The 22,743-nt window shown below is 47.1% G+C and overlaps 3 protein-coding genes across 4 annotated transcripts; 2 read left to right on the top strand and 1 right to left on the bottom strand.

Annotated features, from left to right (window-relative positions):
• Window positions 1-236: 236 nt before the first annotated feature.
• LOC148414264 (uncharacterized) lies at window positions 237-9,286 on the bottom strand. Its single transcript, XM_088429337.1, has 13 exons — window positions 9,215-9,286; window positions 8,215-8,308; window positions 7,851-8,054; window positions 7,149-7,250; window positions 6,230-6,380; window positions 5,090-5,379; window positions 4,422-4,529; window positions 3,352-3,499; window positions 2,997-3,283; window positions 2,820-2,921; window positions 1,400-1,541; window positions 1,227-1,328; window positions 237-673 (listed from the first exon to the last, which is right to left on the bottom strand). Exons 2-13 carry the CDS (start codon window positions 8,305-8,307, stop codon window positions 621-623), a joined length of 1,782 nt encoding a protein of 593 aa, XP_088285463.1. The 5' UTR covers window position 8,308; window positions 9,215-9,286; the 3' UTR covers window positions 237-620.
• Window positions 9,287-13,091: 3,805 nt separating this feature from the next.
• On the top strand, window positions 13,092-17,671 carry LOC148414263 (uncharacterized). Of its 2 annotated transcripts, XM_088429339.1 has the most exons (5): window positions 13,092-13,515; window positions 13,604-13,625; window positions 14,167-14,593; window positions 14,711-15,358; window positions 15,732-17,671. In XM_088429339.1, the coding sequence occupies exons 1-5, from the start codon at window positions 13,265-13,267 to the stop codon at window positions 16,166-16,168; spliced, it is 1,785 nt and encodes a 594-aa protein (XP_088285465.1). In that variant the 5' UTR covers window positions 13,092-13,264; the 3' UTR covers window positions 16,169-17,671. The 2 variants fall into 2 exon arrangements, with proteins under 2 accessions (XP_088285465.1, XP_088285464.1); XM_088429338.1 differs by lacking the exon at window positions 13,604-13,625 and having other exon boundaries at window positions 13,092-13,583; window positions 14,189-14,593.
• A 628-nt stretch (window positions 17,672-18,299) lies between these two features.
• On the top strand, window positions 18,300-22,125 carry LOC148414262 (uncharacterized). The gene is made up of 4 exons (XM_088429368.1): window positions 18,300-18,623; window positions 19,461-19,522; window positions 20,287-20,377; window positions 20,442-22,125. The coding sequence occupies exons 1-4, from the start codon at window positions 18,419-18,421 to the stop codon at window positions 21,296-21,298; spliced, it is 1,215 nt and encodes a 404-aa protein (XP_088285494.1). The 5' UTR covers window positions 18,300-18,418; the 3' UTR covers window positions 21,299-22,125.
• The last annotated feature ends 618 nt before the right edge of the window (window positions 22,126-22,743 follow it).

The raw sequence follows: 22,743 nt of genomic DNA, 5'->3' as shown, positions 1-22,743 counted from the left end.
TGCTCTGACATGCGCCGTCAACTGTGGGACCTTCTGCAGATAGGTGGGCGTGTGCCTTTCCAAACCATGTCCATGATTAGTGGAAAAGGGATGCACAAAATGTGTGGCAAAATGTGTAAAAGTCGTCCTATTTTTTGGAATGTTCTGTATTGACAGTTGTCCAGAGAGCATTTGGGGTCAAGGACGCGTAATGAATACCTTCCTACAAATGAAATAAGATGACACCGGACCCATCCTGGTTATGTAGTGCTAACTTTTATTTATGCATCCATAAATACTTTACACGGTTGTCACATAAGAAATGAACACAGTTAGTTAAATAACGGCGATTAGGGCCGGGCTTCTTACTCAAACAGTTCAAACTGGTCAGACCAGACACAATGAGCTGCTTTCATGGAGACTGCCCCCGTCCATGCGAGCTCCGCGCAAATTCCGCACAACAGCTTCTTACACGGTTTTAAGTAGTTGAGAAGAATACGAGCAAACGGACAAAAACAAAGAAAAGCCATGGTATCTGAAGACACGTTGCGGTCTTCTCGCGGGCGTGCGGCGAGCGCTTTAAGCGGCGGCGTCTTGAGCGGTTGGGCTCCTTCCCGTTCCGCCGCTTCACCTGTCTCCTCTTAGCCTTGGAACGCGGCCAGTAGCGTGACAAGGGACAGGAACGGCAACATGGCTGCGAGGGCGAGAGGATCGACGAGAATTTTTCATTAAGAAAGTATAGTGTACAACACTGAAACCGAGTGCAATACCGTGCTGTATTTTAGAAACTTTTCGACCGTGTTTTTGCGTTTTCAACTTCACGTGGGTTTTGGACACTACATCTTTGCGTTTTATCGCTTGTCACACATGGCCTGTATTTTGTGAACGTACTTGCACGCTTTATTGACTTTTAAACAAGCGCTTTTTATGCTCTTCCTCAGTTTCTCGTGGCGCTGATCAAATGAGTACGTATGGCCTTTGGAAAGTGCGTTAAAACGACGTCGTTATTACATACGGTCAACTTCGACGTTACTATCGGCAACTTCATCCCAGATACGCGTCGTTCATTTTGTCGCTCGGTCCGTCATTTACGGGACCGGCGAAAGCGGTCGGAAAAACCATGCCGAGTCTAGTCGAGACCGCCCGCACCGGAATATGAAACTTGAATATAAAAACGTGTCAAATCCTAAACCCTACTGAAATCGTCCCCATCTTTAGACCGGATTGAAAATACGGTATGGGTTTACCGTAACTGCTCCTTCCGGTCGTGCCGGCGTTCATAGTGGCATTGGCGACCGTGACGAAATTCACTCTTTCCGTCAGGAGGACGCTCAAGGGATCCAGGTTACCTGAAGAAGAGAGCCACGGCCAAGACGTGAGAGCTTCCTCCAGAACAGGGCCTCGCTTACTTTTGACTTACCTCCGCTCAGCGTTCCGTTGGCAAGGATGATGTCGCCGCTCGTGCCGTTGGTCTCTCTGGTTTCCACCCCGTTTACGTTCAAGATTGTGAACATACATTCGATAGACCTGCCGCTCACGGCGACGACCGCGTCCGTAACGCTCTGCGAACAGAAGGTGGCGTCGCTAGCTTTAAATACACCTCCTTGCCCATGTATTTTTTTATTTTCTAGCGCCAGGCAGAAACCTTACTTCTGAAGTAAGGTCTGGGCCCCGCTCGATGAAAAATTACGCTCGGCACTAGAGGAGGAACGCTGGAGTTTTCGCAAGGGGGAAACTGTTGTACAATTTTAATTCCGGGGCGAGGCGTTCAGTATAATACTCCCAAACCTTTTACTTTCTGAACTATTGGAGGACTAATGTATGAGGTCATTTTCCCATCCGGCCGAAATGCTAATCCTCTCTGAGGACGGATGGCACCGACGGTGTCTAAAATCGGCATGAAATCATCTTTTAGCTTCAAGTTCTACCGCGCCTAACTTTAAAGCTAGTTTAAAATGGACAGGTTGAATTGAAATCCCATCACTCTTAAACCGAGCTTAACTCTGTCGCAGCAAAAGTTGGAACTCTAGTTTGAGACTGTGATTGAGAGTTCATTTCAAACCAGCAGTTGGGGAGGTTTAACTTTAAAAGCCAACCGCTGGTTTTAGATGGGTAGTTTACGTCTTCGATACATTTCCCGTGACGAACGTTTCCCTTTTTTTTTTAAATACTGTGCAACCGGTTGTCCATTTTCTTGTCTTCTCTTGCTTGCCTATGGTTCTCCAAGTCTTTGACATATGAGGAAAAGCGCTTCTGCGTTAAAGCAGACAGAAGTTGATCAACACCTTCTCAGGCTGGTGTTTTTGCCGGCTATCGAGCAACGATGTTACGTATTTCGTCAAAATTGGACCCATCCAAACAGTTGGGTCTTGACGTTACCGTTCCGATGATGGGTTAGGGTTAGGGTAAGGGTAAGGGTTAGGGTTGGGGTTGGGGAGGGCAGCAGGAGGGGCTGCAGGTTCTGCGTTTTCCACTGTCCGTAGCTATAAGGAACACTGCCGCTCAGGAGAAGTGCCTGCCCCCGTATCATTTAACGAGAACTGAACTGACTATTATATTTCAAATATGCTCTTGGTCATTAAGAACACATTCATTTGCAAGTTTTGGACATTTCCAACGGTGTCATTTATTATTATGTATTCGACAGTATATAGTTGAATGAAAAAGGCTCCAAATCTTACGTTTAGGTGACAAATCGAATTTTGGGAGGGCGGGATTTGTTGTGGAACTCGTTCTAGGACCCTTTGAACGTTTGCACGCCGGAAATCATCGTCTGACATAAGTTAGCGAGTAATTTCATGAACGTGCCACCTATCGAGGAGATCAAGTGGAAATCTCACCCTGTTGTTTGAAGTTAAAACCCCATCGCTGTTGTTAGCAGAGAAGGTATCAAAGAAGGTTCCGGTACTGCTATTTCCGCAAGCGAAAATGCTGCTCGTGCCCTGCGAATAAACGGAGAGAATCAATTGTGAGGATCAGCGCTTCGGTCTCTGCCTCCCTCCGGTCCTACGCCTCACCTGCGACGCGTTCGCCGACAGTCCGAGCGCAAAGTATCCCGTGGAATACCCGCTTAGCCTGCAGGTCAAGTTGAAGGCGTCGTTAACGGGTTCCGAGGAGTTGCACGACACAAACTGGCACATGTCGTTTTGCGAGGGGTCGCAGTTCCGCGGCGTCTCCAGACACAGATTGGTGGTGCCGCAGCCCTCCCGGGAGATGCCCAAGGAGGCGGGATTGACGTTGGCGGCGGGGTCCCTGATGTCCAAGACCTGGGTGGTCTCGTTAGCGTTAAAGGTAAGCGGTCGATCTGGGAGGAGGAAGCGTAGGTCAGGAATGCCTTCCGCCTCGGCCGGCGGCTTCCGGCTTCTGGCTCACCTCCGTCCAGGGTTCCGCTTCCCAGCAGAATGGCGTTTCTGCTTCCGCTGACGGCCTGCCTGGTCGCGGCGGTGGCGTTCACGCCGACGATGGTGAAGGTACATTGGATGGACATGCCGTTCAAAGCGCCGCGGAGGTTGTCCACATTCTACCAATCCGAAGAAACGCGAGTTGAATCGAGAGCGAAAGGAGCTGTCGCCGCCTGAGGCGGCTGGATCCGCTCCAGGCCGCTGACCCCGCTTGAGTCGCGCTTATCAAGGTGGTCTTGGCAGATGGCGCGACAGGCGCAGACAATGGTGCTAAAGGCTGACTGCAAAGACGCATATGTAACTGCTTCTGTTGTTTGGGTTAACCCTTGGGTGTCTGGGGATTTGACCTTATTATCGCCCAACTTGGGCTGACCCTGAAGGGATCATAACATCAGCAAATATACATTTATACTTCCTTTAACCCCTCCAAATGTTCATACCTATTTTTTTGTTGAGGGGGAGGGTGGGAATGTTATGTACAAAAGTGATAATGGCAAAAGTAACTAATTGAAATTGAATTGAAATAGAAGACTTTTGCTTAATGGGAGTCCAGGCTTAGCCAATCATCGAAAGGCTCGCAAATGTCATAAATTGCCCGCTAGCGCCGCCCGGTGGCTTGGGGGTGTCGACAAAAAAATGTCGATTGCGCCCCCTTCGCGGGATTAATGCAAAAGTCGAGCGGAATGCATGCTCAAACACGGGGTTTTCAATATGTCCAAAATTGACAAGGTTTCCAATTTTGAACGGCAGTCAATTTGACACCTATAGGGTATACCCCTGGACTTCCCGTTTGCAAGCGTTTAGAAGGGACGGCAATATTTTCGCCTCCTAGTGCGCAAAAACCATAAAACGTGCAGGACACTCGGGGACCCTTTTGACACCCGCGCTATAAAATGAATGACTTTGGACTCGGTAAACTCAAATCTTGACTAGACCGTTTGACACTTAGGAAGGACTCGACTTGAAGGCTTGGATTTGCTGCACGTAAGTGGATTGCTCCCACCTCTGGTAGGTACCGATAGTGTGGTTTGGAAGCCTCACCCTGGACACCGGAGTCAGTGAGTTGTTGGTGTTGTTTAGGTCCTGCGTGAGGAACAGGACTGAGTTGTCGCTGCTGTTAATGCCGCACAGATAAAGATTGGTGACACCCTGAAAAGACAAAAAACAACGCGAGTGAGTGAGCGAGCAGAAATAGTCTGAAATGGTGGATAACATCAGAAGTTCCCCCATAAACTGCAAGGTTTTGGCAACCGCAGATGGATGTTTTTTTGTATTTTGGACACACGACATTTTGAGATTTCTACTGGGTAATAACGTTTTCCTGGTCAGTCTCGCCTCAGTGTTGACTGAAGCAGTGCTTCTGGATGATATTTTGCCAAGCCCCCCCCAGGAAAGAGAAAACTTTGACGCTCCGACTACAACAATATTAACTCTAAAAATTGTATAAGAATAACGAAGCCTGGATCCTTTTTAACAGTAACAAAAGAAAAAAGCAATAGAAACAACCGTTCCTTGTTTTTAACAGCGTTTATATGGGTTACAGCCTAGTCTAGGAGTGAAAAAAAAAATAAGCAAGTGCATCAAAGTGCGATTGTCTGCAGCCCTCATTGAGCTTTTTTAGATTTTGTCCAACTAAATCTGAAGCTTTGTTTGGTCATCCAAATCCTGCACAAACGGCGCGCCCGTTGGGTGAGGTCGGCGTGCCTCACCTCTGACGCGTTTGCCGTGAGTCCCATGGCGATGTATCCCGAGGACTGGCCGGCGAGTTCCACCGAGATGTTGAACAGCCCGCCCGCTGTTGCGCTTGTGTCCAAGGACGTAAAGAGACAGCCGTTGGTCTGAGGGTTGCACTGGTCCGGCGTCTCCACGCACAGTTTGGAGGTTCCGCAGCCGGTCCGATTGATGTTCAGAGTGTTTGTAGGCGCGGTGACGCCGCCGTCGCTGTTGGTGAGGTTGACCCGACCGGCGTTCAGAACCAGCGTGAAGTTCTCGGCCGTCACTGAAGAGGTCAGAGCGACGAGCCGTTTCAACACATGCGTCCCGTGACTTCGTGTGTACCCAGAACCTTTGGCGCACTCTGGACACACTCTCTCCGCTTGCTTTTACTCAGACTCTTGGGTTTTTGGGACTTTTGTGGCTGTGTTTTTTTCCCCCCAAGAATTCACATTTTGGAGATACCTGACTATTTCTGAAAGTGACTGGCAAAATCCCCGTTAATGATTTTTAAAATCGGCCTTGTGGTACGGTATTTTGCAAACGCAAGCTGGCTTTATTTGCGTTGATCCTCCTGTGATCAAACACGGGGGGCCCAACGCTTGAGATTTTCATAGGGGGGCGGGGCAGGACAAACTACCTCAGCAGCCGCCTCAAAACGTACAAAAATGTACACAAATGACATTGATTCAATCAATCGTATTACTGAATTACCAACGCTATTTGTTTCAATACAAAACATTGAGATGCAAATGAGTACTTAACGCAAAGCCTTTGCGTATAGGAAGGAGAAAACTTTTCGCGCCCGCCCACTCAACTCTTATCATCTCTAAAAATTGTACGCCTAAACCTGAGTCCTGTATAACAATAACGAAAGAAAAAAACAACAGGAATCAACTGTCAACAACTGTTCATTGTTTATACGGGTTACAGCTTAGTCTAAATCCGAAAAAAATAACCAAGTGCATCAAAGTGCCTGAAACAAAAAACAAACAAAAAAATCTCGTTTTATCGCAAATACACTTCACATGACAAAAACAAAGCCTTTTCCAGGGGCTCACCCGCACCGCGTTTGCTAGACCGAAGAACGCGCGCGTCAGCGACAGTGACGCTTTGCAAAGCTTGCTTGCGCTTACCGTTTTCGTTGAACGCTCCGGTTCCCAGGACCACAGCGGCCGTGGTCCCGTCCAGCATCTCGCCCTTCATGCTTGTGTTTACATTTGGAATCCTAAATTCACATTGGATGAGGGTGTTGTTGTTGAGCCTATTGCGGATCTGAGTGGTGTTCTGAGGGCGTGGCAAGGAAAGAAGACAGAAAAAGGTCACCTTTCAAAACACAACTCTGTTTGTTCATGTTCAAGCGAGAAGGAAAAAGTAGGAAAAATAGTGGGTGAGAATTTGACCCAATTGGCAACATTTTCGACTTTATTCTTGGAATTCTGACCTTACAGTCGTGTATCGAAATCGGATGAAGTCAGAATTTTGCATTTATATTTTAGATTTTGACGTTATTCTCACAACTCTGACTTTGAGGTCTTTAAAGTGAGAAGGAAAAAGTCCAAATTCTGAAAATAAAGTGAGCATTTTGTAAAATGTTTATTCTTGGAATTCGGATAAAGTCAGAATATATGGTTTGCATTTTGACTTTATTCTCAGAGCTCTGACTTTAAGGTCTTAAAAAACGGTCTTTAAAGTACGCAAAAAAGTCCAAATTCTTACAAATATAAGGCTTGTTTACTGTCTTAAAATGGATTTTTAATCCTGCATAATCCTCTTCTGTAGAACCGAATGAAAATTGTGGCGGCATAATCGCTCATTTCTGCGTCGTACGTACAGACCACTCCGCAAAAGGGAAAAAAAAAAAAAAAAAGATTGAACCTGTTTGTTCTCAAATTTGCTGAGAAAGTTCCCACTCCGGGTCTGGGGCAGGTTTTGCCGGAGTTGACACAGGAACGGGTTTTACGAAAGCCGAGACCGACTCATTGTCACGGCACGAGCTCAGGAACATCGTTGGATCACAAAACATTTTAGGACGGCCGCTTTCCAAAAGCTTACTCTCTCATTCGGCATCAGGGAACCGCTTGCGCTTCTCTCCACAGTTTGGAAGACAAAAGCTCCGCTGCTGTTCATCCCGCATATAAACAGCTGCGTGGTATCCTGTGTGATGACAAAGACCCGCGTGTTCATTCATTTCCAACTTTTCCCTTGCGGCGCTGCGGCCGCAACGCAATTGTTACTCCAGTAAATTCCACATCCTCGCGATTGTAGGAATAGAACAAAATCCCTAACGTTTTTTGGACTCGTTTTGTATTTGACGTCTCAAGGCGGGGGGGGGGGGGGGGGGGGGCAATAATACTGTAAGATTGGAGGAGAAAAGTCCGGGGCAAAGTGTTGACTTCCCGTGGTTAGCACGTCTGTACTTCCAGTTGTGCACAAGGCCCACCTTCCACCTAAAGCGCTGTCCACTTGACCAAATAGCACCAGTAATTTGACGAACCATATCTCCGGATATTTGGCTGCCAGTAATATAAAAGTAAAAATAGTCGCGTAAGGCCTTACATTTCAAATCTAGCGGTATCGTCATGTAACTAATTACTTTGAAATGACGGCAATAAGTCACACATAATGCATTACCGCTTTTAAATAACCCGCCCGACAACGATCGCGATCACGATTGGGAAAGCCAAATCCAACTTCTAGGCCATCTCTTGTCGCCGCCTCAACTTATACTGTTTGGCGCCCCTCGTCGCCTCTCACCGTGGCGAAATTCTGCGTGAGTCCGAAAGCGATAAATCCAGAGGAGTTTCCGCTCAGGCTGACGTGCAGATCAAAGGCGTCGGCGGACGCGTTTGCGTTCAAGGACGCAAACTGACAGTTGGCGTTGTCGTTGGCGGGGTCGCAGTCGTCGGGCAGTTCCAGGCACAGGTTGGTGTCGCCGCAGCCTTCCCGGGTTACGTTTGCCTGGGGAAGAGCGCGCGGAGGTTGGCCTTCAATCAATCCGGTCGGGCAAAAGCAAACGTATGAAAAAAGAAGCGCGCCCATGTCGTTTCTGCGTTATTTTCAAGAAAAGAAGCGAGACTTGTCAGACTTATTTTTGCAAAGACAGAAAAAGAATGCAGACCGGGACGGAGTTGTCGAAGGACAAATGATCTGTGCCCAGCGCGGATGCGACAAAAGCCAAAAGGGTCACCGCCGCCGCCGCTCCTCCGTGCATTCTAAAATGACAAATGAGAAAAGAACAAAAATACTCCTGTCAAATATATTTGGAGCCTTTCAATATTTGCCCGGTAAACAGGAATCATTTTCCTAGTGCCACTCAATCGACAGTTTACATTTCATTCCCTTGTGGGTTTATTGTGCGCAAAAGAAACATTCATCCATTTTTTTATGTTTTATGGTATGAGAAAAAACTCCTGATGGTTTACTACATTAAAAAATCATTTTAAAAAAAACACTTAAAAAATTGCTCATCTTTGTATTTCAAATTTAAACAAATCTGACATTGTTCGTATATAATCGAATCTGATTGTGATGATTTTCAATTATACATAAGTACAACATGCACATCACACAAACAAAAAATCAAGCAAACAAAAACAACTTACAAGGGAGAAGCACGCGAGAAAAAGAAGCGCAAGATAAAAAAAAATAGCCCGCAAGAAAAAAAACAAGCGATAAAAATATAACACCAAAGAAAAAGAAGGCAAAGAAAAAAATAAGCAAACAAAAAATGAAATAAACTATTTAAGGTCAAATAAAGGCTTTAATCTAGGGAGCAGTTGTCGAAATCCAGTCCTCGAGGGCCGGTATCCTGCATGTTTTCTCTCCCTAACACCCCTGATCCAAATGATTAGATCATTAGTAAGCTCCGCAGGTGTTTGGAAATAAGCCTAATCATTTGAATGGGGTCTGGTTGAGAGAGAGGCTTCCAAAACATGCGGGATAGCGGCCATCCAGGACCGGAGTTCGGCTAAAAGTACACAATTCATGAAATTTTAAATGACCTAATTAGCGACGTAGGCAGTAAAATAAGCTATCACAAAGTCAATATTTGTTTAAAAAAAAAACATTTCCCTAAGTAAGTAACACAATGTTGTCAATGTGAAATTGGAGAAGCTTACCTGAGTCTTTTTTTTTTTTTTTCCTTTTCAAACAAGGTCGTCTTATGTTTTTCCTTTTGCCGTTTTGAGGGCGAATGAGTTTGAAAAGCTCGCGGGCGCCTTAAATACGCGGATGCGAAGGCGTGGCAGTCCAAGAAACTTGCTTGCCTGCAAGGTGCTTTTTTCATTTCGTCATCACGTCCAAATAGATAAGAACCTTTCCTCATATAGTCATGCTTACTTCATATAGTCATGCTTACTTTTCTAGACTCCACGTGCAAACATCCACGTTCAAATTATGGAAAGAAAAGGTCAAAAAAGTCAACGCGAAGAAGATGGCAGTAAACCGGAGAGCGCTCAAAAATGAGCGGCATGTTGGAGGCCAGGCCATTAGCGTCTTTCCTGACGTCACGCTTGCCGACTTTTCATATTTCATAATTAAAGATGATTGCCATTATCCTTTTCAGTTTGTTTTTTTTACACGCTTGCAAAAATAATCCTCAATCAGCACAAACTAGGTCAAGTGTCAGAAACGTACGGGGACACCAGCGTGAAGGTGACGACGTTTGAGGTCCGTCCCCAAGCCCAAACCGAAATCTCCGATGAATCCTCAGCTCATTTTTCTCCACGGGGCGCTTGAGTCAAAACAACTCGCGCTGGGAAAAAACAAACAAACAAACAAACAAAAGAAGATGTTGCGTAGCGGCCCCCTCTCCACCTTATGTTCCAAACCGAGCTGCAAGAAATGCAATTTTCACCAGAAATCATTTCGAATGTCATTTTTGGACACAGGAGCCTGAAAACACATCACTTATACACTTAGGTATATACACACAAACAAACAGCAAACTTCGAATGAGATTATTCGAAATGAATCCTGAAAGCTACATGAATTGACAGACGAAAACAAGCACATTTTTAGTAAATTATGTTTTCAGCCAGCATTTTTGTATTTTCTTTTTTGCCGTTTGGTTTGTTTCCATCGACCACAATGATCTCGCCTTAGAAGACCGCACGGTAACGAATCGTCTCTAAGGCGCGCCTTGCTATTAGCACGTAAGCTAAAGCTTAGCGGACCGTCACGAGTTGGAATTGGCACGGGTCCCCGCTATCAAGGAGGATGAAGTTGCCAAATCAGAATAGCAGCTGTCAATCGGGAAACGCCATCCGCAAAGCCTGATAGCAGGGTGTGTTGACAGACACGCAAAGAAAAAAAAAAAAACCCGAACAATGCTAACTGTGTGGCCCTGCCAACTCGCATTCCTCTTTCGTTAAACCCAGGAGGAAGTTGCCGAAGGAGTTGCGTCGCTTGAATGGGTCATTCGAAAAAAATGTCTATTTCGGTCCTATTTTCCGCAGGCCGAAGAAATGACAATGTCGTGTCGAAAATGGAATTAACAATTCAATAATAGCCACCGAAACCACTTCAAACAGCTGAGTCACGGTGAGAGGCGGGACATGCCCCGCTATGGCCTGCCAATCATAGGACTGGCACACACGCGCGCACAAGCTCGCCCAACGTTCATCTTCAAGCATTTTTTTGTCCGTAATGAACCCAACAGACTATTCTGTGATCTTAAACTGGAACGTTAAAAGGGACTTTTGACATCTATGGCATTCAATGGTAGCGAATGAATTTGAAGGTATTAGCTGCCAGCCCGGCTGAAACGGATGCTTGACGTATATGGCCGTCAATGGCAGCGAATGAGTTGACATCCTGCGCATGTTTTGGCAAACATCGAAAACGCACAGCCTTCCGTCAACGTATACTGTATATATAAAATCGCAGTATTCGTTTGTATAAATTTAAAACAACAACTTCAAAAGTATTTGTCTTTCTTGACACTGTCCAAAATAGTCATTATTAGTCATAAACAATACTTTGAATTGGAATGCATTTCAAGTTTTTCATTTTTTGAAAAAATGTAGCTCATTTATTACTCGGCAAAGTCATCTCGCGGGCCCCATTAAACCCGTTTGGTGGCCAGAAGCGGCCCGCGGGCCGTATGTTTGACACCTATGTTTGGATTGTTTTTAACCCGTCCGATGCGATCCAAATTCAGTCCGAAAATCGTCGTTGAAACTTGGCTCCTGTTATGCTCAATCCAGTGTGGTGTCAAATTTAATGGTGATTTTTTTCAAAGAAGAAGAAATGTGAGAAACGCCAAAAGGTTCAGATACTTTTCAAATGTCGCAGTACAAACATAGGGCGAAGGACCCCAAGGAAAAGGCTTTGCTTTTGCCGTCTGAAAATTGAAATAGAATGGGGATTTTTTTTAAAAATTTCATTTCAGGCACTTTGATGCTTTGTCATTTTTTCCAGTTTTAGGCTAAGCTGTAACCTGTGTCCTCTGTCATCTTAAATTCCGTAAACAGGCAATTCACATTTGATTGAGCTATTGTAAACATTCCTGTCAACGTCACAGACTGTTTGAAAGGTTAAATAAATAAATCCAAAACCTTTCTATAATCAGAGTCGGGTGTGGGTCCACCAAACGTTTTGTGAACAAAAAAAGTCTTTCTTAGCAAAGACAGTTTTATTTAGGGAAGACGTTTCACGCACGCACAGGCCACAACTATTCCCCAAGATCTTATCGAAAAAATGTTGGAGTCCATTGTTGGTACAGCATGTGAAACTTCATACAGTACATCGTGTTGGTAAACAAGAAAAACTTGATCCTCATGCAACAATACGTTATTGTGCGCTGCATCTCGTCTTGCGCGTCACGAGCGCTCTCGGAGGTGAGCTGAAGTCCGATAAAAGGACATTTTTGGATGCTGAGCGCATTTTGCGGGAAATGGCAGCAACCTGACAGACCACATTCACCCACCGGTTGACTCATTCCAGCTTTTTAGGCCACCTTTTGCGAGGAATTCATTTCAACCACATGCCTGAAATTTACACCCGCTTTCTTTCAGAGAGTCATCATTTTTGTTTTTGTTTCGAGACTTGACGTAACAAAAGTCATATTCATAATATCTTAAAATGTGTATCATATATACTACACGCTAAACGATTGGCCAAATCTGATTTCTTTGCTACTAAGTGTTGGAGCAAAGCTTCTTCAAAATTTGGCGCATTTTCTTGTTTCCAGCAAAAAGAAAAAAAACGTTATCTTCTTAACTCTTTGTGTTTTCCGAAAAAGGAACTAGAGCGGGGGTTCTCGAACATTTTTGGAATCGGGGACCGCTTTTAGAAAGAACATTTTCCAAGGACCTTCACTGCAAATATTTGCGGAAACAAATAAATACAACTTCTTTGTGTTTTTAAATAAAAAAAAGTGCCTTGATAATTTAACATTGTACATCAAAAATGACAAAGCATGCAGGGAGTGCGCTCTCTGCTGGTGATATTAGATACTGCAATCGTCCCTGTCATTTCGACGTGGACATCTTTTGATCACATTTCAACCTAATGGTCTTTACCAGGGGTGTCAAACACATTTTTTTTTAAATCATGTGCCAACATTTCAGTTTATAGTTTCTGTTGGGGGGGGCGTTATGACTGTGGTCAAATCAATTCTGAGTAAGGTCGTCACACATTTTGAAATCAGAGGCTGCTAAAACCTGTTCAAAAGGGAGATTGGGTAAAAAAAAAAAAAAGCTTGCTGTCCCCCCCAAATTTCAAAAAGTTGAAGACAACTTGCACATTTGGTATCTTAGCCAGAAACGTTTGTGTCATAATAAGCATTTTGCGGGCCACTTGAACTACCGTGCTCGCGTAGCATCTTTTCTAGCCGCCTACAGTACGACGACGCACGCTCTCTGGTCGACGTTTGTATTTATAGCATTCGGCGTTGCGTCTTTTTTAGTTGGGTTACGGTAGGACGCCGCAACAGTTTCCGGTTGACGTTGGTATTCGCATCATTTAGCGTTACGCCATTTTGCGCTGCTTTACGGTACCAACGTTCATCACAATTTCTGGCCCAATCTATTGGTTTTACATCCAATTAAATCAGTTAGCTCGCCAGCGCAAAAGAGCACCCCCGATGGCCACGCTAAACTAAGTCAACTACCCCGTCCAAGTGTAACTTTCCCCGCGTGGTTGAGGCTATCGTTTCCCCGGTAACCATGTCAAGCGGCGCGGCTCTCAGTCTCCACAGCCAGATCGGCTCCATCATCACCGCCCTGTGCAACGCCGCCGCGGCGCAGATCACCAAAGTGGTGGAGGACGGCATGGTGGTCCTGCGCCTGGAGGTGACCCAGCGAGATCACGAGATTCGGCGGCTGAGGAGCAGCGTGGAGGTGTTGCACGGCGAGCTGAGAGCCGCCCGCCGCACGGCCGACGGCCTGCGGGGAGCGCAGCCCCAGCCCCAGCCCCAGCCCCAGCCCCAGCCTCAGCCCCAGCCTCAGCCCCAGCCTCAGCCCCAGCCTCAGCCCCAGCCCCGAGGTGTGTACGCTTGGAGCCAGGTTGGAGTGCGCCCTACTCGGCGTTGTTTTTCTTTGATGATGGTGGTGGTGTTCTTCGTCTTGATGCACGCACCATTATAGTATATTGAGGTTAATACAAACACCATATCGTATTACTTTCCTTTACTTAACTATAAATTCAAGTATTCAAGAAGCAAATTTTAACCAATTAGCAGTCAAAATGTCATTTTCGGTCATTTCATACCCGATTCATTCACCTTTTTTGTCAATCGGATTTTTCACTTTTATATTCATACTCGGAATTAGGTGAGAAACTCAACGCCGTTAAATTAATAAATATACAGTAGGATACTGTAGTATATAATATCATCGGGAGAGAAAAGTAGACGCTTTTGTCATGCAAACATGTGGGGAAACAATGCCCCCTGGTGGTTGGATTGCAAAGCGCGGGATGCCATTCGATTTGTAATCCAAAAAAGTGCTAGACTTTTTCAATGTTAACATCGCCGAGGATCACCTTAATTCATCGTGGCAGCCAATATCGCGACGGCGCTTCAAATTCGATGAATTGTGCAGCTTCTTAGGATATCAGCATGAAAGAGGCTTTGTCCCGTCCGTCCGCAGGTGTTGTCGAGGCTCCTCTGAAGCTCCAAAGCGACTTTCCCGACCCTGAGGTGGCAGTGAAGCGCGAACCCGCCGAGCGGGTGGGATGCGATCAACCCGGATCGCCGACTGAAAAACTGCGTGAAAACTTGACTGACATTCCGGCGGACGTCCGGCAAGCGGCGGCGGCGGGCCGCGGGGCGCACCGCCACTTGTACAGCAGCATGCGGCGGCGGATGGTTAACCGGCTGATGTTCAAGCGGGGCTTCGTCTGCCCCTTCTGCGGAAAATGGTTCGAGCATTCCGGGAACCTGGAGCGGCACAAGAGGATCCACACGGGAGAAAAGCCGTACCGCTGCGACGTGTGCGGGAGACGCTTCAACCAGAAGTGCAGCCTCAAAGAGCACACCAAGATCCACCAGAGATGTGAGTCCCACACCACTTATCTCAACGTCATTGGTATGCGCATATTACTCTGTGGAAAGTAGGTAAATATCATGTTAGGGCCCCTTTAAGTCTACAGTCAAGGACTTGTCTTTGCAGGTCTTCAGTCAGCTCCGGCTGACGTCCAACACCCCCCGGCGGAGCGCCCGAGCGCCGACGCGCTTCGTCCAGCGGAGGGCGGCATCACATCGTGGGCCCAGGGCATTTCCAGCAACCGCCCCCAATTGTCCTGCACGCCAACCATCAAGTCGGAGCCCGTGGAGGAGAGCGTAACGCGGCCCGAAAGTGAGGCGACAGACGAGCAAAAGTCGCCCGCTTTACACGACGGAACAAACCATCGGTCGGCGCAGAATGGCGCGGCGGTCCCGGCCGGAGCCGGGATCCTCCCGCCCCCTGCCGAAGCCTCGTGCAGCACCTTCGCCTTCCCCGCAAAGCCTTACGGAGAAGACAGCAGCAATAACATGATGTCGTCGCAGCTGGCGTACCCCCATGTCGGCGCGGGAGCCCGCGGTCCGCCGTGGGAGCCGTGCGGCCGTCCCCGCAACGGCGCGGGCCCCTTTTTTCAAGGGGGCCGGCCCAAGAAGTGCTTCTTTTGCTCGTACTGCGGGAAGATGTTCGTGCGCAGCGGCCACCTGGAGAGACACCTGCGCATCCACACGGGCGAGAAGCCTTACGGATGCCACATCTGCGGGCGATGCTTCAACCAGAAGTCCAGCCTCAAGTGCCACATGAAGACGCACAGGAACGGTATGAGACGTGTCGCATCTATCTAGCTATCGTCGTTTTTGAACATATTGAACACCGAATGTTTTATCGTTCACTACCCCCGATTTTTGCGTCAGTCCTCCCAACGGCCATCCGCCAACTGGGTGCAATTAAAAAAAAACAAATTGTGATGGCACCCCAAAACCACCGGGTGGCGCCGGCGGCCAACTTTCGACACTTGCAAGTCTTTCGGCGACTTCCTTGATTGGCTCAGCCTGCAATGCTTAATTAAGTCTTCAGAAGTGTCCGAACGTCCGACATCTAACATTTTTGCTATTATTGCACTTTATTTTATGATTACGTCCAAGTCCGTGTAAAATCCCCGGGGTTAATCTCGCCGCTTATCCGTTCCCAGACAAGAACGAGGACGCGCAGGGCCCGCATCCCCCGACGTGCCCGATGCCCGACGTCGGCCCGCCCGAACCCGCGGCCGATCCCTCGCTCGAGCCGCTGAGCGCTCAACCGTACGGCGAGGTGCCTGAGAGCGACGCCTATTTAAACAGCGGCGAGTGGCGGGATTACGCCGCCAACGGCGACTTGGATATGCTGGATCCCTTCTCGCGGGCGGGAACGGCGCCGCACGAGGACGGGACCGTCCTGGACTTCGGTCTGCCCTCCTCCAACCCCGCTCCCAACTGCTACATATGCTCTTCCTGCGGGCAGAGTTTCGATTCCTTCGTTCTTTTCGAGAGGCACCGGTGCAAAAGCCAAGAGCTGTTCAAATGCGACGTCTGCGGACGGGTCCTGGACCGGGCCGACAAACTACAGCTGCACATGAAAGCCCACCGGTAGGACTGTGGTCGGCCGGCTTCCGGTGCGTCTTTGAGCTCGTCGCCCGATCGATCGCAGCCGCGCTTTCGATTGTTTCCGTGATTAAAAAACAAACAAACGCTTGAAGCGTATTCCTACGTGAGCCGCCTGCCGGTGGCTACAACTGAACGGTGTCCCCGACCGGACAAAAAGCGACGGGATTTCCCCGGTTAAATAAAGTAGAAGGAAAAGAACCCATTCAATGCCAGGGACGTATTTTCACCTTTTTTAAGAGTCCGGCCACTCAATCCCAAAGACTAAAGCATCGATGGGATACTTGAGCGTCTGGAAATTCATGTGTCGATTTACTACCTGAGTATTTGGGATTTTGTGTCCGGGCTCGTAAAAAAAGGTGAAAACGTGTCCCTGGCGTGGAACCAGTTCATCGGTTTTCAGTAATCTCAGCGCCCCCCTCCGTTGACTGAAATTGATGTAAAAATGCCATAAATACAGTAATGTGAATGTAAGCTGCGGCGTAACCATTTACGGACATCCATTTTGCACAACAGAAATACGCGCCCATGTAAAAGACGTAACCTTCATTTTGGGGTCAAATTCGGGTATTTTCTTTGTTACCACGTATAAGACACAACGGCACTTTGGCAACAATGTCAAAACTAGGGCAAAACACTTTTGTAAACTTCATATTTTATTGTGTTCATATCCCTGTTATTTGTTGCGCGTAAAGTTAAGTGTGTTTCAACCTCCCGCGTTGTGAGCGGTCAGTGAACACCTCACTAGTGTAACTGAATGCGCTCCTTATATTTTAGAGCTGTAATTTCAATACCGTGATATTTTTGGTCGTCATACCCTCAGAATCTGCTATCGACAAATGCCTAGTAGATAAAAAGCAAAATGATTTAGACATGGACGTTAACTACCACAGCGCACGTCAAAACATTAACAAATGAAATAATCCTGTCAAAAAAAAGTCCTCGGCACAACAAAGCCTTTTCAATTCTTTTTAAGTGAAGATGTTACAAACTTGACGGCCATTTCACACTATAGAAGTAAACTTCACGAGTGGAAATATTTCTCAGTTAAAAAAACAAAAAACAAACGCTTGTTGAGAAATTAACCCTACCTCGAGAATTTAGCGTCCAGCGTATTTGGAAATAAGTAACGTTCGTCCACTTTTGACACATTTGTGCTACTATGAGCGACCATGTTTGAGCAATGTTGAACTTAACAAAATGAAGTGGAGAAGCTTGCGTTGAGAGCCACTGATGTTTGTTTTACATGAAACGTACTCATTGTTGCCTCCCTGTGATCACCCACGCAAAACATTTCAAAGAAGTTGCCTCTCATTTAGTTGTGTGGAACTGAAACCAGTATTATTCTTTTGGAAGAAAATTGAGAGGTATTACTCATTGTGATCGTAAGGACTTTCACCTATCAACTTTGGTGTTCAAATATGTAAATGTGTGATTGTTGTGTCGTTTAATTCATATTTCACTGAAGAAATAAAAGCCAAAGTGGTTTCTTTCCCTAAAATGAATCATTATTTTAGCTAGCTGTGCGTAGGCGTGTATTATTCTTCGACTTTCTTATTTGTATTATTCCGCTCACTTTTTTTGACGCGTTTCAACTCTATTCCAATTTCTATCCGATTCGCGCCGTTCCAATTTCGACATGTTCCAAATATTCATGTGCTTGTATTTCTGGTATTCCAAACAATTACTGTTTTCCCACAATTCAACCATTTTACAACCTGAAAAGCGCCATTCATTTCAAACGGGTGATGGGACATTTCACATTTAAAGCTTACAGAGCAAATGAAACCATTTCCATTATTTCAATATTGTAATTTGCGAAAATATATATTTTTGAAATAAAAGTGCTGCTGCCATTTATATCCTACAGACCATATGAAAAAAAATATACTTTGCTAACAGTGGTTAGCATTAGCATCCGCAGATACTAGAAAAATATCACATTTTAAAGATAATTTTTACTTTTTAAATGTTTGTTCTAAAATTAATAGTTACGTTTTAAAAACAATTTCTGTTGACGCAACACGCTGAAAAAACACGGCATTACTTTTTGTAAACAAAACGACTTGCGCGTTTAAGCTGTCATTTACGTTAAGCCCCTCCCCCATGCGGAAGTCTGTGTGTCGGGATGGAACATTTTCCACAGCATCCTCGTGCCATTTGATCAACGCCTCGCTATTGTAAAGCACACGACTATTTTTTCTCCTCATGCGGGCGCGCTTGTAAAGTGTAAAGAAACATGGCGTGCGTCGCTTTTCAAACGCAGCTGTCGTCTATTCTGGAGGTTTTGGTGAAGGCGGCGGTTGCCGAAATCAGCAAGCTGGTCGATGACAATAGCGCTTACCTGCATATGGAAATCTCGCGGAAGCAGAACGAGAACGAGATGCTGAGGAGGAAACTGCTCGCCGTCGAGAATAAAAACGCGCAGATGCAAAGAGCCTTCGGTAAGGACCGTTGTTGCAGTTCAACTGGCTCCCGATTCCAGATGCGGTTCGATTGTTGACATGCTTTGTGTTTGACTGCACATTCGTCACAAGCAACGTGGAAATTGTTGAAACGTCTAACTGTCCCGTCCATCAATAAACACGGAAAACAAAGCGGCTCCTTTTCAACTGCTGATTGATGCACACGACGGTTCGGCAATTAAGCATTTTCCAAGTTGCTTGTGACGAATCTGCAGGCAGGATACAGACAACATGTCAACTTCGAGTCGGGAGCCAGTTAAGCTGGGAACTGGAACACCGTCACAATCGGGGCGATAAGTCCTTGACGTGAAGGAAATTGTAGTCACGGAAACGCTACCAAAATAACGCTTTCGAAGCAGGGTTTCAAGACTTGCTGAGGGTGTCAAATTAGGCTTTCGAGTCACGATATGCGTTTCCAACAAGGTTTGGGAGTTTGGTTAAGACGTTTTGAGGCCAGACTTTAAATAAGCTTTTAAAGTCTCGCCGATTGGACGCGGAGGCAATCAGTGAATAGCAATTGAGGTCTTGGGCCTGTGCAAGTTTCCAGTCTTCGAGGCCCGGTATCCCGCGTGTTTTCCGGTTTTCTCTGCCAGACACGCTTTATTCAAAGAGTCAGCTCATCAGCGAGGTCCGCAGAGCTTGAAAATAATCCGAATAGTTTCAATCGGGTGACTTTGAAAGAGAAGGTCTGAAAACACGCAGGATACCGGCCCTCCGGGACTGGAGTCGGACACCTGTGCCTAGACCTAGCGCAAAGTCTGACCTTTGCAGGTGGCGTTCTTCACGAACATGTCCAATTGCTTTTCTTGTGACCAGAAAACTTGGTGGACAGAGGAAGTGACGGAGGGAATGCCGCCCGTCCGCCCGGAGAGGTCAAAGTGAGTTGCGCTAAATCTCTTGACGATGTGACGCTCCTTTACGGTGGCTAACTCTGCCTCTGTGTAACTGCTCACCCCTCCCCTCTCTGCTTACCGTCAATGTCCAATTGCAAACTAAAAAACGGGCTCGAGGTTTGGACTTGTGGATTCGGGCGGAGTTAAGCTTTTGAATTACTGTTTTGACGAGTTTGGCTTTTGAATGTGTGTGTGTGTGTGTGTGTGTTTTTTGTTGTTGTTGTTTCAAGGTTGGATGTCGAGACCAGCTGCACGGATCAAATTTGGGTCAGGGCCATAACACGGCTTTGAATGATTTTTTTCAAGCAATGCTAGGTTGTCAATTTAGAATTCTCTTTTTAACTCTTGTGTGCTGATTGATTGATTGATTGCGCTATTTTGTCCAGTCCTTTGATTTTTAATCAAATGAAAGAAAAACATTGAAAGTTGGTCAATTTGTATGCGTACGACTCTGGCGAGACGCCACTTCACGTTTTTGCATGAGTCTCTATTTTGGATTCCAAACAGAAGCTTTCATCGGGCTTCAGTCTTAAGGATAATATTCGCGCATTTTTAGCCACGCTCAAATTTTGCTTTTGTGGGCCGTTTAGGGACAATTTATTGAAAAGCTTCTGTAACAGCTCGTGACAATAGCGTATGATGAAATGTTTCTTGAAATGAGAATCCATTTTTTTTTTTTTTTTGGCCGTCCCCCTACAAACTAGGGTTTGAAAGTTCCCTGTAATGGTTCACGTTCTTCTCGTCTTTAGGATCTCGAGGCGGAAGACGTCGACGCTTCCTTCACCGTCAAGGAAGAGAGTCCGGATGAGGTCCTGTGGATCAGCAATCCCGCCGGCTCCGGTCAGTACAGACGCGGACGTGAAATTTGAGCTCGACGCTAACGTGTTTTTCTTTCCGGCGGCAGGTTCGTCCCTGCTGTACCCCAGCGCGTCGGAGGGATTCCAGAGCAATCGGCAGAAAGCCGTTCCGGAGCCGGGCGAGGTAGGCGGCCCGGCTATGTCGGTTAAAACGGAAAAGGGGGAGACGGCGTCGGCCGGCTTTGTTGGGGGCGGGTGCCGGCCGGGCGCCGCCAAGCGCGACCGACCGAGCGACTCGCCTCCGGACGAGCGCGACCACGGGCTGTGGTCGGCCATCATGGACGGGGACGACATCGAGTCCGCTTTTCCGGACTTTTCCAGCGTGGTGGACGAATACTCGGACGCCTTCTCGGAGCGGCCGCCTAAATCGGGCGGCGCCGCCGACGGCGTTTACGGCGGCGACTACCCCGAGGGGCCTCCGTCCTCCTCCTTTCCCCCGAGACCTCAGGCGGACCCGCGGAAGGAGCGGTCTTACCCGCAGGGACCTTGGCAAAACGGGGAACCCTGGGACGCGTCCGGGGCCGCGGCCCCGCCCCGCCGGGACGCCTCGCATCGGCCTTTCCAGCGAGCCTTCGCCTGCGCCGAGTGCGGCAAGAGCTTCTCGCGCCCGCGCCAGTTCAAGCTGCACCAGCAGAGCCACGGGCGAAAGCGGGCCTTCTGGTGCGCCGTCTGCGGGAAAGGCTTCCAGTGCTCGTCGCACCTCAGCATCCACCACCGCACGCACACGGGCGAGAAACCCTACGGCTGCCCGCAGTGCGGAAAGCGCTTCACGCAGCAGAGCAGCCTGCGCGTGCACCAACGCACGCACAGCGGCGAGCGGCCGTATAACTGCGCCGAGTGCGGCAAGACTTTCATCCTCATGCACCACCTCAAGCGGCACTGCGCCGTCCACGCGTACGGCTGACGGCCTTTGCCCGCTCGCCTCCTACGCCTTTTCTTTTTTTATTTGAACTATGCAAGAAGGAGGAATGATCCGAGACCCGGCTCGGATCCCGAAATGGAATCGGATTCCGGATCGGGACCTTCATCCTCGCACGCCCACGGCCAAGATGGACCAAAACCTTGTACGGCTTCTTTTTCGACTACGCAAAAAGAAGACAGAACGGTCGCTCGCCCGCTCGGTTTGAAAGCCCCGTATCGGATCGCCGACATTTGGCGAGCGCTGCCTGCCTCGTGACTCATCCGCACGTCGATGCCGAATGAGCGCCCGCATGAGAAAAAAGTGGGACGTTCCTGTGGAATTCCCTTTCCCATTGATGAAATGATTCTTGCGGAAACAAGCGCTTCGGTGTGTCATCGTGGAAGAGCAAAGCCGTGACCGTACAAGATAACTTGCGCTTTGTTAGCGTTTGGGTTATTTCTCAATGTTACGAAAATGATTTCGTAGTCAGGCGTGCGCTGATGTGTATTGTCGCTCGATTCGCATTTGCGTACCCTCCCTGAGTCTCCGGAAGGTCAAACTTGCACAGAGACTACCATTAAAAAAAAAAAAAAAGTTACAAATGTCAAAGTCATTACATTTCAAAATAAATACATTTTAAAAAATAGAATCGATTACGTCATTGAAAAGTAGCGAATACATTCATAATTTAATCTAAAATGACGGACCCGGCTTTGAGAACCACCGGTTTAGCACATAGAAGGTGTCTTTCTAGAAGCGGCCACCAGGGGGCAGTCTATTTCTTGACTCGGTGCTGCAACTTCAATAAATGCAGCGCTTCAAAACTCCAATCTCTGATTTTTCAGTCAGATTTTTCACCGCAGATTCATTTTCACCTCTCAAATTCTCCACGTTTGAGGATTGAGGTCAAAGGAAAGGCGCTCAAAGTCATGTCACCAATAATTTCTAGACGCTTCGCATGTTGCAAATACTGTATGGTTATGTGCAGTACCTATAAATGTGACCTCTAGTTAGTTGAAGTGTAAATAAGGGTGTGGTGTAGACGGTGCTGCCTTCAACGACAGTCTGGAGTTTTTACGCCGGTGTGGCTGCATAGTCTGCAACAGCCTGCTTCAAATACTTCCTGTTGCTTGTAAGGCCTGTCTGTCTGCATGTTTTCTCTGCATACTTGGGGGTGTGTAAGCGTGCGTGCGCGCGCGCGCGCCTGTTTGTAAGAGAGTGTGAGCGCCCGCATGTGGGAAAAATCCCAAGCTAGTCAGCGCAGTAGTCTAGAGCAGATGTGAATCTCTTGTTTAAAAAAAACAAACAAATTGCTCATACTTTTCAATCAAGATAATCTGCAGCCAGTATAGAACAGGGGTGTATGAATATGGTGAAATATGACATTTTTGTTCATCACAAAATAAAAAAATCATTTGACAACTTTAATTTAAAAATAGGGGTCATTT

Source organism: Hippichthys cyanospilos, chromosome 12 (genome assembly GCF_059441005.1).
Source record: "Hippichthys cyanospilos isolate Australia breed blue-spotted pipefish chromosome 12, RoL_Hcya_1.0, whole genome shotgun sequence".
NCBI lineage: Eukaryota > Metazoa > Chordata > Actinopteri > Syngnathiformes > Syngnathidae > Hippichthys > Hippichthys cyanospilos.
This window is presented reverse-complemented; position numbering and strand designations above follow the sequence as displayed.